Below are 14,783 nucleotides of genomic sequence, written 5' to 3'. Positions count from 1 at the left end.
GAGCGGCCTCCACGCTGTGAAACTGTCCCGCACACGTCCCTACAAGCAGAGTCCCGGGCCCGGTGGCTGACAGCTGGGCACATGCGAGTGACATCCGCAGGCAGCGCAGGCTTCGTTCTCTAAAACCGTCCTGCCCGGCCCGTTGACTCAGAGCGTACCCCCGATTGTTACAGAACTTAATCAGACGGAGGCCCCGGCGTCAGAAGGAGCCCTGAGAGGTGCGCTTCGCAGGAAACGCGCTGCAGTTACAGAACAGAATGCGGTCCCCAGCCACGGTTTCCATTTATTACGACTTCAAACGTTTTCGGCCAGCGCGGCTCAGTGGTTGAGCGTCGACCTAGGAACCAGGAGGTCAGGGTTCGATTCCCGGTCAGGGCACATGTCCGGGTTGCAGGCTCCATCCCCAGTGGGGGGCGTGCAGGAGGCAGCCAATCAGTGATTCTCTCTCATTGATGTTTCCATCTCTCTCTCCCTCTCCCTTCCTCTCTGAAATCAATAAAAATATATATTTAAAAAACAACAGCTTTAAACGCTGTAGGCCCCAGAGGTGAATCTCTTCGACTAATCCACCCTGTGTACCGTGTCTTTTAAAGGAAGGGGTGGGAGAGCGTGCGGTTAGCCTGGGATCTTACTAGATGCCATGATAAAAGCCAGCACCCGTGGGTGGCATTTACAGCCTGCAGAGCCCTTCACAGCTGACATTTACGCTGCCTCCCAGCCCCACAAGGCACCCTGGACCCTGGGGCTCCCCAGGCTCTGCCCACAGGGGGCGCGAAAGGGCTGCGGCGGGAGGCGAGTGCCAGCGTCGGGCCTGTAGGATCCGAGAACGAGGGGGGCTGGCTGTTTCCCCTGGTCGCTCTGTCAGCTCCGTGCCCCCGTCGGTGTTTTTGTCCTTCGACGCCTGTTTAACGGGCTCCTTCTATGAAATCCTCTCCCTGAAAACCACTGGTGTGGTTTCCGCGTTCCCGGCCGGACCCCGATTCGGGCAGCCTTTCCTCTCACAAGCGGTGAGGTCGCTGGTACTAGGCCTGTTGGACGGGTGAGGAATGGAGACTTGCCCGCGTGCAGTGATTTAGCCTGAAGGCACCCAGAGCGGAGACCCACACCTCCGCCTCCAGCTCCTCTGCTCCTCTGCGTTCCGGTTCCTCTCCGCGTGGCTCTTGCCGGACTTTTTTCTTTTCCCCCAGAGAGGAAGGGAGAGGGAGAGAGAGAGAAACATCAATGATGAGAGAGAATCATGGATCAGCTGCCTCCTGCACGCCCCACACTGGGGATGGAGCCCACAACCTGGGCCTGTGCCCTGCCCCGGAATCGAACCGTGACCTCCTGGTGCATAGGTCGATGCTCAGCCACGGAGCTGGGCAGAGCTTATTTTTTCAAACGTCATTGTCTGCTTCCGGAGGCTGCGGAGTAGAGACTGCCCGTGGACCGCTCGCTCACCCGGGCACCTTGCATGGCACGGTCCTGGGTCTGCCCTGAACGCTCGCACAGGTGCGGTGTTCTTAGGGCTGCACCCCTCGAGGTCCAGGCTCCCCCCCCCCCCAGGACCCCGCAGGGCCTTCGCTTGTCATGGCTCCTCCAGTCTGTGACCGTTTCCCAGGTTTTTGTGACTCTTCACGACCTTGACCACCTGGGCTGCGCTTGCCGTGAGCTCGTCTGTGGAACCCGCCCGCCGTTGGGGTTTCGGGCGTTCCCTTGTCGTCAGAGCAGGTGATGGATTTGGGGGAAGAAACCAGAGGCAAACGACCTGGCTAAGGTACGGCATCGCTCGTGACGTCTTCCTGGGGATGGCGATGGCGACCTTGGGCACGTGGGCGGCGGTGTCGGTCAGGCTTGCCCCTGCAGGCCTCTCCTTTCCCATAATTTATTCGTTAGACTGAGCCAGGCACTGAATCAATCCTCTTGCGGAACTTGGGCCTCGCGCCTGACTTGCGGGGCTGTGCCTTCTCGGCAGATGATTAACTAGGATCTTTGGGATCCCTACCCACTGCACCGTCTTTGCCTCCTGCTGTGTTCAGACTTGGCACTTGGCGATTTTGAGTCTCGGAAAGCAGATGGTTAACGCTCAGACACCCTGTTCGTTCTGGATGAGCTGGGGTCACCTCTGACAAGCCCTGGAAGATGGCCTGAGCTTGGCCAGGGTAGCTCAGTGGGTTGAGCATTACCCCATGCACCAAGAGTGATTCCCGGTGTGATTCCCGGTCAGGGCACATGCCTAGATTGTGGGCTTGATCCCTAGTAAGGGGTGTGTAGGAGGCAGCCGATCGATGTTTCTCTCTCATCAGTGTTTCTCTCTCCTTCTCTCTTTCTCTTTCCCTTTCCCTTCTTCTCTCTCTCTTTCTCAAAAAAAAAAAAATCAATAAAACAAGATGACCTGAAGCCCAGGTTCTCGGTAGCTGGCAGGCGATTAGTAACGGGAGGAAGAGCCGTTCCGAGGCCGCTGCAGGGAACGGGGGTGGGGAGGTGGGGAGGGGACTGGAGGACGAGGCTCAGGGATGGGCCGAGAGGCGGTCGGCGACAGGCGTGGAGGGGGGCGGAGAGCTCAGGTGGGAGGCAGGGAAGGGACAGGGGTGGGACACGGGACGAGAGCACCCCAGTGACATAACTCAGCCTTGGAGCCGGACGCTGACCATGACAGACTGTGGGTATTTGTGTTCTGTCCCTGAGATTCACCGTCTAGAATACAGTAGCCCTACTATGCTTCTTTGGGGGGAAAATGTACACAGTCTATTTTTAAATGCATATTTTGACTGATACGGGGCTTGCCTCTCTGGGCATATTTCTCATATTTCTTTACACACAGCGTCAGGCGTCTGACAATCTCTCACAAGCGGACTCCTGTGTGGGAGCTGGGTGATGCGTCTCCTGGCCAGATGCAGCCCAGAAGCCGGGCGTCTAGAATGGGGTGCTTGTCTGAAAGGGGTGGCGCCTCTGGCCGTTAGTCATTATTTACCAACTCGCCGGGCGGAAAGGATGACTGGTCTGCCGCGCGGAGAGCGCGCTGTCCCTCTGGGCGCTGCTCGAAGTGAGCGGGTGTTGGGCAACATCCTTTGTATCTGAACACAGCGCTCGGGGGAGGGCCTTTGTTGTACGGGGGGGGGGGGGGGGGGTGTTGTTGTCCCGCTGGGAGGGGTCCCCATCTTGGCGAGGGCTTCCTGTCCGTGAGGAAACCGGAAGTCGCCTACGTTTCATTTGTCATCAAAACAGTACCCAGAGTCTAGGGCAGCGGTTCTCCACCTTCTGGCCCTTTAAATACAGTTCCTCATGTTGTGGCCCAACCATAACATTATTTTCGTTGCTACTTCATCACTGTCATGTTGCTACTGTGATGAATTTATGAATCGTCATGTAAACATCTGATATGCAGGATGATCTTAGGCGACCCCTGTGAAGGGTCGTTCCACCGCCAAAGGGGTCGCGACCCACAGGTTGAGAACCGCTGGCCTAGTGGGTGCATTTGACGTCAGAGTGGCGCCGCACGGGCTGCCTGCAGGTCACGGTGCCCCAGTGGGAGCCAAGACCCGACCCATAAGAACGGGGAGACCGAGGGTCTTCTACGGCCGTTGCCAGGGATCGGGGCGGTTTTATGACGGCGCGTGGCCCTCCGATGGGTGTTCACTCTTCCCTTATCCCTCGTGAAGGTGAGCAGAGAGAATTGAGGCATGGGGCCTGCTCGTGCTGGGGGTTAAGTATTTTGGAGCCTGGCTCGGTGTTTGAGCATCGACCTAGGAACCAGGAGGTCACAGTTCGATTCCCGTCAGGGCACATGCCCAGTTGGGGGCTCGATCCCTAGGGTGAGGTGTCCAGGAGGCAGCCGATTGATGATTCTCTCGCATCGTTGATGTTTCTCTCTCTCCTTCTCCATTCTTCTCTGAAATCAATTTTTTAAAAAAAGAATAAGAAACAGAAAAGTCTTTCAATAAGTAAATAAATACATAGATGGAGAGATGTTTTGTGAAGGTCAGCCTTCGCTGTGAGGTCACAGCCATGACAGGGGCCCTGTGTCCTGCCAGGACACCCAGCGGAGGCGTCACGGGCTCCAAAGGGGCCGCCGTCTCGGATCTCTGGTAACCAGACCCGGGCCCAGAGCATCTCCGTGTTGAGGCCACCCTGTAACACCCTCTTGGGGTCCCCCTCCCGCCTCTGGTTGGGGAATGGGGTGTCTTGTCAGCTTTGTGATCACCTTCCTGCCCTGGCGGTGAGCTCCCGGGAGGACTGGATGGAAACTTAGCGAAAAGGGGGTTTTTCTGCTGTAAATAGAGCCCTTTGACGTGCTGGTCCGCCGCGGGCGCAACGCTGCCGCCTCCGGCAGCAGCTGGTGAAACAGGCAAATTTGCATTCATTTTGCGGCATCCAAGCAGAGACAACACTGCTCTCCCCTGACGCTGATCTAAGAAAACGCTCTACGGCAGCGCGAGTCTAAAAATACCCACTGCTGAGTCTTGGACACACTGCACTTCTGAGAAGAGAGGAAGTAGAGAAAGCGGAGAAAACAGCCAGGCATCAAATAGAAGGAACTGAAATTTAAATATAAAAGCCCTAGAACCTGCCAACGAAAGGGTGTATGTAGGGCTGTCAATGAGTTGTTCACATGACTCCAGATGTTGGTCGCCATAGTAACTATCATTTGATTCTTTGCCACAAATAGTACACGCCTGCTAACCTACCAAATGAGCACTTTTCTGCTTTAATTATAAATTGCCTACAATAATTGTTTTTTCTTTGGAATCAGATTTTTGGCATGTGGGGCTTCCTGTTTTCTAAGTAAAGACTGTATTTGTGCAGCCCTGGCTGGTGTGGCTCAGTGGTTGGAGCACCGGCCTGCACACCGAAGGGTCTAGGGCAGTGGTTCTCAACCTTCCTAATGCCGTGACCCTTTAATACAGTTCCTCATGTTGTGGTGACCCCCAACCATAAAATTATTTTCGTTGCTACTTCATAACTGTAATTTTGCTAGTGTTATGAATTGTTGTGTAAATATCTGATATGCAGGATGTATTTTCTTTTTTTTAAAATATATTTTATTGATTTTTTACAGAGAGGAAGGGAGAGAGATAGAGAGTTAGAAACATCGATGAGAGAGAAACATCGATCAGCCGCCTCCTGCACATCTCCCACTGGGGATGTGCCCGCAACCCAGGTACATGCCCTTGACCGGAATCGAACCTGGGACCCTTCAGTCCGCAGGCCGACACTCTATCCACTGAGCCAAACCGGTTTCGGCAGGATGTATTTTCATTGTTACAAATTGAACATAATTAAAGCATAGTGATTAATCACAAAAACAATACGTGCCGAAACCGGTTTGGCTCAGTGGATAGAGCGTCAGCTTGCGGACTGAAAGGTCCCAGGTTCGATTCCGGTCAAGGGCATGTACCTGGGTTGCGGGCACATCCCCAGTGGGAGATGTGCAGGAGGCGGCTGATCGATGTTTCTAACTCTCTATCTCTCTCCCTTCCTCTCTGTAAAAAAATCAATAAAATATATTAAAAAAAAAACAATACGTAATTATATATGTGTTTTCCAATGGTTTTAGGCGACCCCTGTGAAAGGGTTGTCCCACCCCCAAAAGGGTCACGACCCACAGGTTGAGAACCGCTGGCCTAGGGTTTGCTCCCGCATCAAGGGCAGACACCTGGGTTGCAGGCTCGATCCCTGGCTCCGGCCAGGACACATGCGGGAAGCAGCCAGTACTTGTGTCTCTCTCACATCGAAGTTCCTCTCTCTGTCTCTCCCTCTCCCTCCCTCCCTCCCTTCCACCTTCTCTAAAATCAGTGGGAAAATATCCTCAATGAGGATTAACAACAACAAAAAAGAAAAATAAGAAGATGGGGGAGGCCACAGGATGGGCACCGGCTCGAAGGGCTCCCAGAGCCACATCGGGCGTGCGCTGCACGCGATCGGGCCTGAGACGAAGAGCAGTGCTAGCAAATCATGTACTTTCTAAAAGGCTTTTTACCGAAGCCATTTATTTTTATGAATGGGCTTTGTCCTTTTTAGAGGCTCTTGGGAATTGCCCAGTAATTTACCACTGAAACCAGGTATCCTTCCATTTCACATGCATTTTACCCACATTTTCTACAGCAAAAATGTGAATGCATTTGTAGGGGTAGTTGAAATTAAAACGGCTTAAAAAATATCTGGGAGATATGGTTGATATGCTAGTGCACATCCATATTGAATGTGTACACACACACACACACACACACACACACACAGTAGCAGTTCCACATTTGGTCACCAGGGGGCACTTTGCCGACGTGAGGCCAACGGGAAAGAAAGGAAACTGATGAACACCAGGGTTAAAGGTCAAAGGGAAGCCGGTTCAGAATGACTGAGTCTTGATTGGCAACCCCGGGGGGGCCCCTTTGAATGCGCTCACCTGGCTGAACCCACGCTGTATATACTCCCCTCCTGGGCCTGAGGCCTGTGGGATTCAAATTCCTCAGATTTGGCCTCATTTCAGCAGACGCTGCAGGCCCGTCGGGAGGGTGCTGTCCTCCCACGCAGGGCAGCAGGTGTAAGCCTTCCAGACGGCACTCAGAGGGCGCCGGGCCCACCCCTGAGCCCCAGGCTCAGCGCGCAGGCAGAGGGGAGTGTGGAGTGAATGGGCAGATGTCTTGATCCTTGGAAATTAATTCAGAGGAGCAGCCGCCGCGCCCGTCAGTAACGCGCGGTCCAGCCTCCTGGGCGCAAGGTGAGCAGCGGCCGCGGCTGCGCAGAGCTCCCTGCCATCGGCGCCCCCTGCAGGGCCACGTGTGTGTCCTCTGCAGGTGCCGTGAGCGTCACCGACAAGGACTGTCACGCTGTGTGTGCTCCGAGAAAGCTGGGCTCTGAGAAGACCTTAGACCAGCGGCCCCCCTTTCTTGGCCACGCCCACCCGAGCATCTCTAACATCCTGATGCCCCCCCCCCCATAGAATTCTTATTATTCAAACAGTGACTCCTCGTCACGGGGAGGAAGCCCGAAAGGCCATTCACTCGGTCTAAACAAGCTTCCCAAGAACATGGCATCCACGAAAGAGGAAAACAAAAGAACGGAAGGACAGTTGAAGTCTTGAGGAGGAAGTCACTGAGAAATTGTTAATAATAATAATATGAAGTGACAGGGAAAAATAGCAAATAAAGTTTCAAAACATAATAGAGGGTGAGGGGGAAAGAGCAACCAAAGGACTTGTATGCATGCATATCGGCATAAGTGACAGATGTGGACAACGGGGTGAGGGTGAGGGCAGGATTGGGGGGGTGAGGGGACATTGGGGGATAAGGACACATTTGTAATATCTTATTCAATAAAGGGGGAAAAAAATAAAAATAAATAAAAAATAAAATCATAAGCCTAAAAAACAAAACAAAACACATAATGGAGACCTGAAATGCATAAATACGTCACAATATGTATTTATATACAGTATATGAGGCCTCTAGAACCATAAGAAATGCAAAAAATTCACTGTTAATAACTCATTCTCGAATTGCCCCCCTTAAACATCAAATTGCCCCCCTGAGAGGTGTGTGCCCCACATTGGGAACCACTGCTGTAGACACTCCTGTTAAAATGTAGGAGGAGCCCTGGCCGGTGTGGCTCAGTGGATAGGGCATTGGTCTGCAGACTGAAGTGTCCCAGGTCTGATTCCGGTCAAGGGCACATGCCCGGGTTGCAGGCTCGATCCCCAGTGGGGGGCGCGCAGGAGGCAGCCTATCCATGATTCTCTCTCATCATTGACGTTTCTATCTCTCCCTCTCCCTTCTTCTCTGAAATCAAAAAATATTTTTTTTTTAAATGTAGAAGGAGGGTAGCCTTAGGTACCTTTTTTATGCGCTGCTGCTGACGCATAGGGTGACCTCCGGGGGGTTCGGACTCGCTCCCAGCACCTGAGCTGGTGACTGTTGAACGGTCAGACTCTCCACACTCCGCTCAGGTTCCTAGAACATCCCGGCATCAGAACCACCTGTGGGCGGCCCTGCGGCAGCCGGGGCAGCTGCAGCAGAACGAGTGTGGCTTCTGGGCCTAAATCCTGGTTCTGCTGCTCATTAGCCCTGGGGCCTTCCATAACTACACCAATCTTTGGAGTCTCACTTCCTTCTTTTTTAAAAACAATTTTTGTATTGATTACAGAGAGAGGAAGGGAGAGGAGGAGAGAAACATCAAAATGAAAGAGAATCATCAATCGACTGCCTCCTGCACGCCCCCTACTGGGGACCGAGACGAAAAGCCGGGCGTGTGCCCTGACCGGGAATCTAACCATGACCTCCTGGTTCGTAGGTCAGTGCTCAACCCCTGAGCCACGCCAGCCGGGGCCACCTCATTTTATAAAGAAGGCAGGCTCCAGGTAAAGACTGGCGGACACAGAATGACATGCATCTGCACCTTGTGACAGAGAATTAAGGCTCAGGTAACATTCTAAATGGACGACAAAGATCACGAGGCCTTTGTTGGATTTTCCCCCCTTTTCTATTGTTTTTATTTTTTTGGAGGGTGTGGAGGAGAAAGGGCAAAGAGTGCAGGAAGGACTGGTCTTTATTTTTTTTAAACTCGAGAAGAGTTATGGCTCACTCCCCGTGCCTGTGCAAATGTATATGACTAACGTGCTGCTCCAGAAAACTATTTTAATCCCAAAGTCATTTATTTTGGCTTTACTATAGACTAGCATTTGTGTCGGATTTTGCTGCCCTAATCCCTTTTTGCTTAAGCGTATTTGGAAATTGTTTTAAATTCCTTTGGTGGAAGCGGGAGGCGGTGGAGAGAAATGGGCCATCGCCGGGGCTGACGGGGTTTCCAGCTTCCCCGAATAAAAGTCTCTGGAGAGAAAACCAGAACCCGCTTTCTGGAGAACAGTTTGGCAAACATATTCTTAAAACTCTTAAAAAACATGCTTACTCTTTGATCCAGAAATTCCAGGCCTAGGAATTTGTCCTCAGGAAGGAATCAAACGAACACGCAGACGTGCAGGACCCAGGCACTCACCACGTTTATATCAGAAAAATAAAACACAAACACACACGAGGTGAAACCAGGCGGGAATATGGGGTTGATTCCAGCATATTCGGTGCCTCTATCGCTGCCGTGCGAGGTCACGTCCGATCACGGCTTTACCAGTGCCCACCACGTGTTCTACGTGGAGAAGAGGCGATAAAGCCATGTGTTTGGCTTGAGACAGCGCGGAGAAACCGAGGCAGGTAGGCGGGCCGGGTGTGAATGGACGCCTCACGGGGAAGACCCCGCCGTGTTAGCTTCGGTCTAAATCGCGGAGTGGTGAAATGACGGCTAGTTTTGTACTTTTTTGTGTGTTTTTCAACTTTTCTGCTTGAATACGGGGTGACCCCCCAAAAATGTAGACACCCTTTTTACTTCTGATAGCTCAGTTGATGTTTCTTTTCAGATTTAGCCCATTGGAATGAATAATTATTCAAAGCGCATATACGTTTTGGGGGGCACCCTACATGTGTTGCTTTGTAAGTAGAAAAACCCACTGTCATGTATTTTTAAAGGATGCGTGTTTATCATATCAACGAAGAAAGTAAAATGTTGCTACTCGGTTCCCACAGAGGGTAATTGGAGACACATGTGACAGCTCAGATGGAATGTGTTTTCTCAAGGGCCATGGGCACGCATGTGAATTATTAGCAATCAGATCGAATCCATAAAACTAGGTGCTGTCGGCTGTGTTTTCTGAGTGACAGAACCATCGTCGGCAGAACCCCGTGGAGGCCCCGGCGGAGTGGACGGAGCGAGGCTGTCTCAGGAGCGCCACGCTGGGGCAGGGCTACACTGTCTATGACAGTGGTTCTCCACCTTCTGGCCCTTTCAATACAGTTCCTCGTGTTGTGACCCAACCATAAAATGATTTTCGTTGCTACTTCATAGCTGTCATGTTGCTACTGTTACGAATCATCATGTAAATATCTGATATGCAGGATGGTCTTAGGCGACCCCTGTGAAAGGGTCTTTCGACCGCCATGGGGGCCGTGACCCACAGGTTGAGAACCGCTGGCCTAGTAGGTTTCCTGTGAATCAGATGCAAAAATCGTTCATTGTCCGCAAAGCATCGGCACAGTACGGGGTGCCTTGGAGAATCCATCTTCTGAAGGCAGCTCCCCAGTTCAGTGTGTTACTGTGTCTCCTCTCATCTGCCCCTGGAGGGAGAGTGTGAGGTAAACGCCGGGCAGCCAGGGGCCGTGATGGCCCCCGGAGAGCCCCTGGCGCTCGTTCCAGAGGCCTGTGCTGCCTCTGATGGGCCGGGAACGGGGGACCGAGCCCTGCGCAGGCGGCCGGCTTCTCCCCTGCTCGCAGTTCCCACGGCCCCCAGGCGCCCGTGGCCTCTCTGAGCGGAGCACCTGCGGGCCTGGTGCCCTGTTGTCCAAGGTCAGAGGGAAAAGCCTTTGGGATGAATGTAGCCACTGTGTGTGTGTGTGCACGCGCGCGCGTGTGTGTGCGTGTGTGTGCGTGTGTGTGTGTGTGTGTGTGTGTCCTTTGGTGGTTGCAACTGCGCTTGGTACTTGTAGGCGTTCTTGTTAGCGATCCGCATTGTGAACGCTGACTCAGATAAGCTTCATGGAATGGGAAAAGCAGGTAAATCTCTCTTTTTTAAAAAAAAATACTGTTTTATTATTGATTTCAGAGAGGAAGGGAGAGGGAGAGAGAGATAGAAACATAAATGATGAGAATCATGGATCCGCTGCCTCCTGCACGCCCCCTACTGGGGACTGAGCCCGCAACCCGGGCCTGTGCCCTCCCCGGGAATCGAACCTCAGCCTCCTGGTTCTAAGTCGATACTCAACCACTGAGCCACCCCAGCTGGGCGAATCTCACTCTTTTGGCGCCAATTCGAATCCCGGTTCTACCGGCTGTGACCGGGAGCAAGTCCACGCGCCGTGGCGGCTCTCCGTGTCCTCCCGGAGTTCGGGCCTGGGCCTGCCCCCTCACCTGGCCAGGCGGGGAGGCCCGTGCCAGGGAGGGCGGCCGCGGGTCTTCACTCACCGCTGTCTTCTCCCGCTGTGCCCGGCAGTTTCCTTACGCCGCCCCGCCTCCCCAGGAGCCAGTGAAGACGCTGAGAAGCCTGGTCAACATCCGCAAGGACACACTGCGGCTGGTCAAGTAAGTCCGCAGGTCCCAGCGCCCCATGCGGCCGGGGCCCCCGCGGCAGCCCGCCCCGCAGAGCCGCGCAGAGCGGGGTGCCGGCCCCAGAGCCTGACCCGCGCCGGCTGAGGGCGGGCCCTGCCTGGAGACTGTTGGGCTTCCCCTCGTCGTCCGGGAGGCCGAGCACTGCCCCTTCCCTGGCAGCGGCCATGGGGCTGAATTTCTTTTAAAAGGAGAATTGCTGGGAGAGAACGTGGATCTTGCAGAGGCCTCCACAAGCCTGTGAAAAGAGGAGCTATCTGGACTTGGAATAGGAAGTCCTTATTCATGGATTATATTTACTTCTAAATTTATCCTTAGCCTCACACGCCCAGACACTCAGAGTGCCCGGGGTCGGCTGCTTCCGGCCCATCGTTATCAATTGTCCCTGAAATGCCTTCTCTGTACTGTCCCTGAGACAGTGTCAGTCATTTTGTGGGGTTTTTTAAAATATATTTTTATTGATTTCAGAGCGGAAGGGAGAGGGAGAGAGAGAGAGAAACATCAGTGATGAGAGAGAATCGTGGATCGGCTGCCTCCTGCACGTCCCCCACTGGGGATCCAGCCCACAACCTGGGCCTGTGCCCTTGACCGGAATCCGACCCTTCAGTCCACAGGCTGGCGCTCTATCCACTGAGCCACACCGGCAAGGGCTTCAGCGTCGGTTTTAAGCAGATGCTGCCTCTGCTAAGGCTCGGGCTCCCTGGGGGAAAGAGGTTTGAAGAGGCAGAAGGGGGAGTGGAAACTGTGTCAACTGTGTGACTAGAACCTTCGATTCCAATGAGAAGTAAACGTAAATGCAGTCGGGCAAAGGCGCAAGGACGCTGGCTGTGGCGCCGTGAAGTATCAGCCACACCGCCCGCCCGCCCACCCGGCAGCAGTGAGGTCCTCCGCCGTCATCCCCCAGGAGGGCAGGGGCGGGGCTGAGGACCGGAGAGCAGCCCACAGTTTGTTAGTCTTTTGAAAAAGGGATACCGTTTAAATGCTGGTTTGCTTCCCGCCAAACGCTGAGGCCGGGTGCTTGTAGGTGCGCCGAGGAGGTGAAGACCCCTGGGGCCGAGGCCGGCAGAGCTCAAGTCCACTACAACGTGGAGTTCACCTTCGACACCGACGCCCGCGTGGCCATCACCATCTACTACCAGGCCACCGAGGAGTTCCAGAACGGCATCGCCAGGTACGGATGGACTGGGGAGCCGCCTCTGCCCCGGCCAGCTCAGGGCCCATGCCTCATGCGCTCACAGGCGCCATCTGGCTCTTGAACGTGGACTTTCTTCTGCAGACCCTACTTCTTCTTTTTTTAAAAAAATATATATTTTTTTAATTGATTTTTAGAGAGGAAGGGAGAGGGATAGAGAGATAGAAACTTCAATGATGAGAGAGAATCATTGATCAGCTGCCTCCTGCACACCCCCTACTGGGGATCGAGCCCGCAACCTAGGCATGTGCCCTTGGTCGGAATCAAACCTGGGACCCTTCAGTCTGTAGGCCGATGCTCTTATCCACTGAGCCAAACCGGCTGGGCTCTACTTCTTTTTTTAAAAAAAATATTTTTTGGAGAGGAAGGAAAGGGAGAGAGAGATAGAAACATCACTGATGAGAGAGAACCATTGGTCAGCTGCCTCCTGCTTGTCCACTATTGGGGATCGAAGTGCAACCGGGACGTGTGCCCTGCCTGACTGGGAATCGGACCGTGACCTCCTGGTCCATAGACTGATGCTCACCCACTGGGCCACGCTGGCCGGGCACAGAGACCCCACTTCTGCCCGTTTCCCTTTAAGTTGTGCCATGTGGCTGCCGTGGCAGGTGGCAGTGGGGCCTCCGGGTCGTTAAGATGCTGTTGGAACCCTGTGAAGCGACCCTGGTGGCCGGGGGCTGCATAGACGAGCTTAATCGCATTCCCCAGCCGAGCCGAGGACGTAGGTGACAGGAGGCTGGCCCGTAGGTGTCATTCCCGGCGCCTGTGGGCGGCTGAGCGCAGGCGTGAGGGAGGAAACGGCAGGGCCCCTGGGCCTCACACTGACTCTTGCTTTGCTCCCGACTTGGGTCGATAGCTACATCCCCAAAGACAACAGCCTGCAGTCGGAGACGGTGCACTACAAGCGCGGGGTGTGCCAGCAGTTCTGCCTGCCCTCCCACACCGTGGACCCCTCCGCGTGGGCCGACGAGGAGGTGAGCCGCCCGGGGGGAGAGGACGCGTGGCAGGTTCCCCACAGGGCCGGATGGGCCCGGGAGCTCATTAGGACCACGGCCAGCCACAAAGGGACTGCCTGCCAGGCGCTCAGAGGCCATGCTCACCTTCGCCTTGTAACGCCTTCACACCCGAAAGGATGCGCCCAACCTCGAAACTTTCCTCTTCCAAACTAGCCCGTTAGCCCGGGGCATTTCAAGAAATCCGAGCTCAGAGAAAAGAACCGGGAGGCTACAACCCTGTGCCTCCAGGAGATTTTAAAGCGGGACATGGGTAGTGACGAGGTTGTGGAGGAGCAGAGATGAGGTTCATTTAAAATGTGTGTGTGTGTGTGTATTCATATAGAATCTATATTTAGATTCATATAGAATCTAAAAAGGCCCTACCCACCCTGGGAGCCTATATGATTGATAGATGATAGATAGATAGATAGATAGATAGATAGATAGATAGATAGATTGACTGATTTCAGAGAGGGAGAGAGAGATAGAAACATCAATGATGAGAGAGAATCATTGATCAGCTGCCTCCTGTACGCCCCCCACTGGGGATCCAGCCCACAACCTGGGCGGGTGCTCCGACCTGGAATCGAGCTGTGACCTGCTGGTTCCTAGGTCGGTGCTCACCCTGAGCCCCGCCGCCCGCAGAGATGCGGTCCTTGGCCACGCCCGCCTTTCCGCCGGGCCCTGCGCCATGGCAACATGAGCTTCCTTTGTTCTTCCTCCCTCTGCTTTCCCGCCAGCTCGGCTTCGATCTGGACCGAGAGGTCTACCCGCTGGTGGTCCATGCGGTGGTGGACGAAGGAGACGGTACGGACGCCCTGTGTCTTCTTTTGCCGACACACTGCCCGTGGGTGGCCCAAGGCCTCCGTGGGTGTCAGGCAGTGTCTGCACCCCCTCCCCACTCCTGTTCCCGAGGCCCTCGGCTGACAGGAGCACCGGGTGCCATCACTCGCCCGTCATGACGGCACGAGCCGCGGGGAGTCGGGGAGGGCCGACCGGCGGCGGGGGCGGGGGCGTCGCTTGGTTTCCTTCTCCATCCTGTGCCTTCGTTCCTTCCAGAGTATTTCGGCCACTGCCACGTGCTGCTGGGCACTTTCGAGAAGGTGAGTGAGTGGCTTTCCAGGGCCTCACCTCACAGGTTCAGCTCTCCCGGGAGGACGGGCAGCCTGGTCCCCGCTGCCTGAGCTCAGCAGGTGGCGCTGGCCCAGCAGGTGGGGCTGGGGAGGTGGGGAGATCACCACACTGGGGGCTGCACAGGGCCGAGCTCCAGCTCTGCCACCAACTTGTGCCTGACCTTCCCCCCCGAGGCCTCCTTTCCTCTCCTCCAAAGGGAAGGGTCAGACCAGACCTGGAAAGGCCCTGCCCGCCCTGGGAGCCTGCAGTCCCCGCGGCGGGGCCCCCAGGCCACGTGCAGCGGAGAGAAGTCGCAGTGAACACGGGGCTGCCTGGTCTGCGCCCTGGTCACCACTGCCCTG

The 14,783-nt window shown here is 54.7% G+C and overlaps 1 protein-coding gene across 2 annotated transcripts in view; it reads left to right on the top strand.

Annotated features, from left to right (window-relative positions):
* Positions 1-14,783, top strand: part of RNF157 (ring finger protein 157) — a 64,093-nt gene that overhangs the window by 27,279 nt on the left and 22,031 nt on the right. For both annotated transcript variants that reach the window (XM_081110328.1, XM_081110327.1), the window contains exons 3-7: positions 11,009-11,097; positions 12,146-12,292; positions 13,170-13,287; positions 14,049-14,115; positions 14,368-14,411. In XM_081110328.1, the coding sequence (XP_080966454.1) occupies positions 11,009-11,097; positions 12,146-12,292; positions 13,170-13,287; positions 14,049-14,115; positions 14,368-14,411 (465 nt within the window). The remainder of the gene's footprint in view (positions 1-11,008; positions 11,098-12,145; positions 12,293-13,169; positions 13,288-14,048; positions 14,116-14,367; positions 14,412-14,783) is intronic.

This window comes from Myotis nattereri (genome assembly GCF_964212035.1).
Source record: "Myotis nattereri genome assembly, chromosome: 16".
NCBI lineage: Eukaryota > Metazoa > Chordata > Mammalia > Chiroptera > Vespertilionidae > Myotis > Myotis nattereri.
The sequence above is the reverse complement of the archived record's forward strand: the minus strand, read 5'-3'. Positions and strand labels throughout refer to the sequence as shown.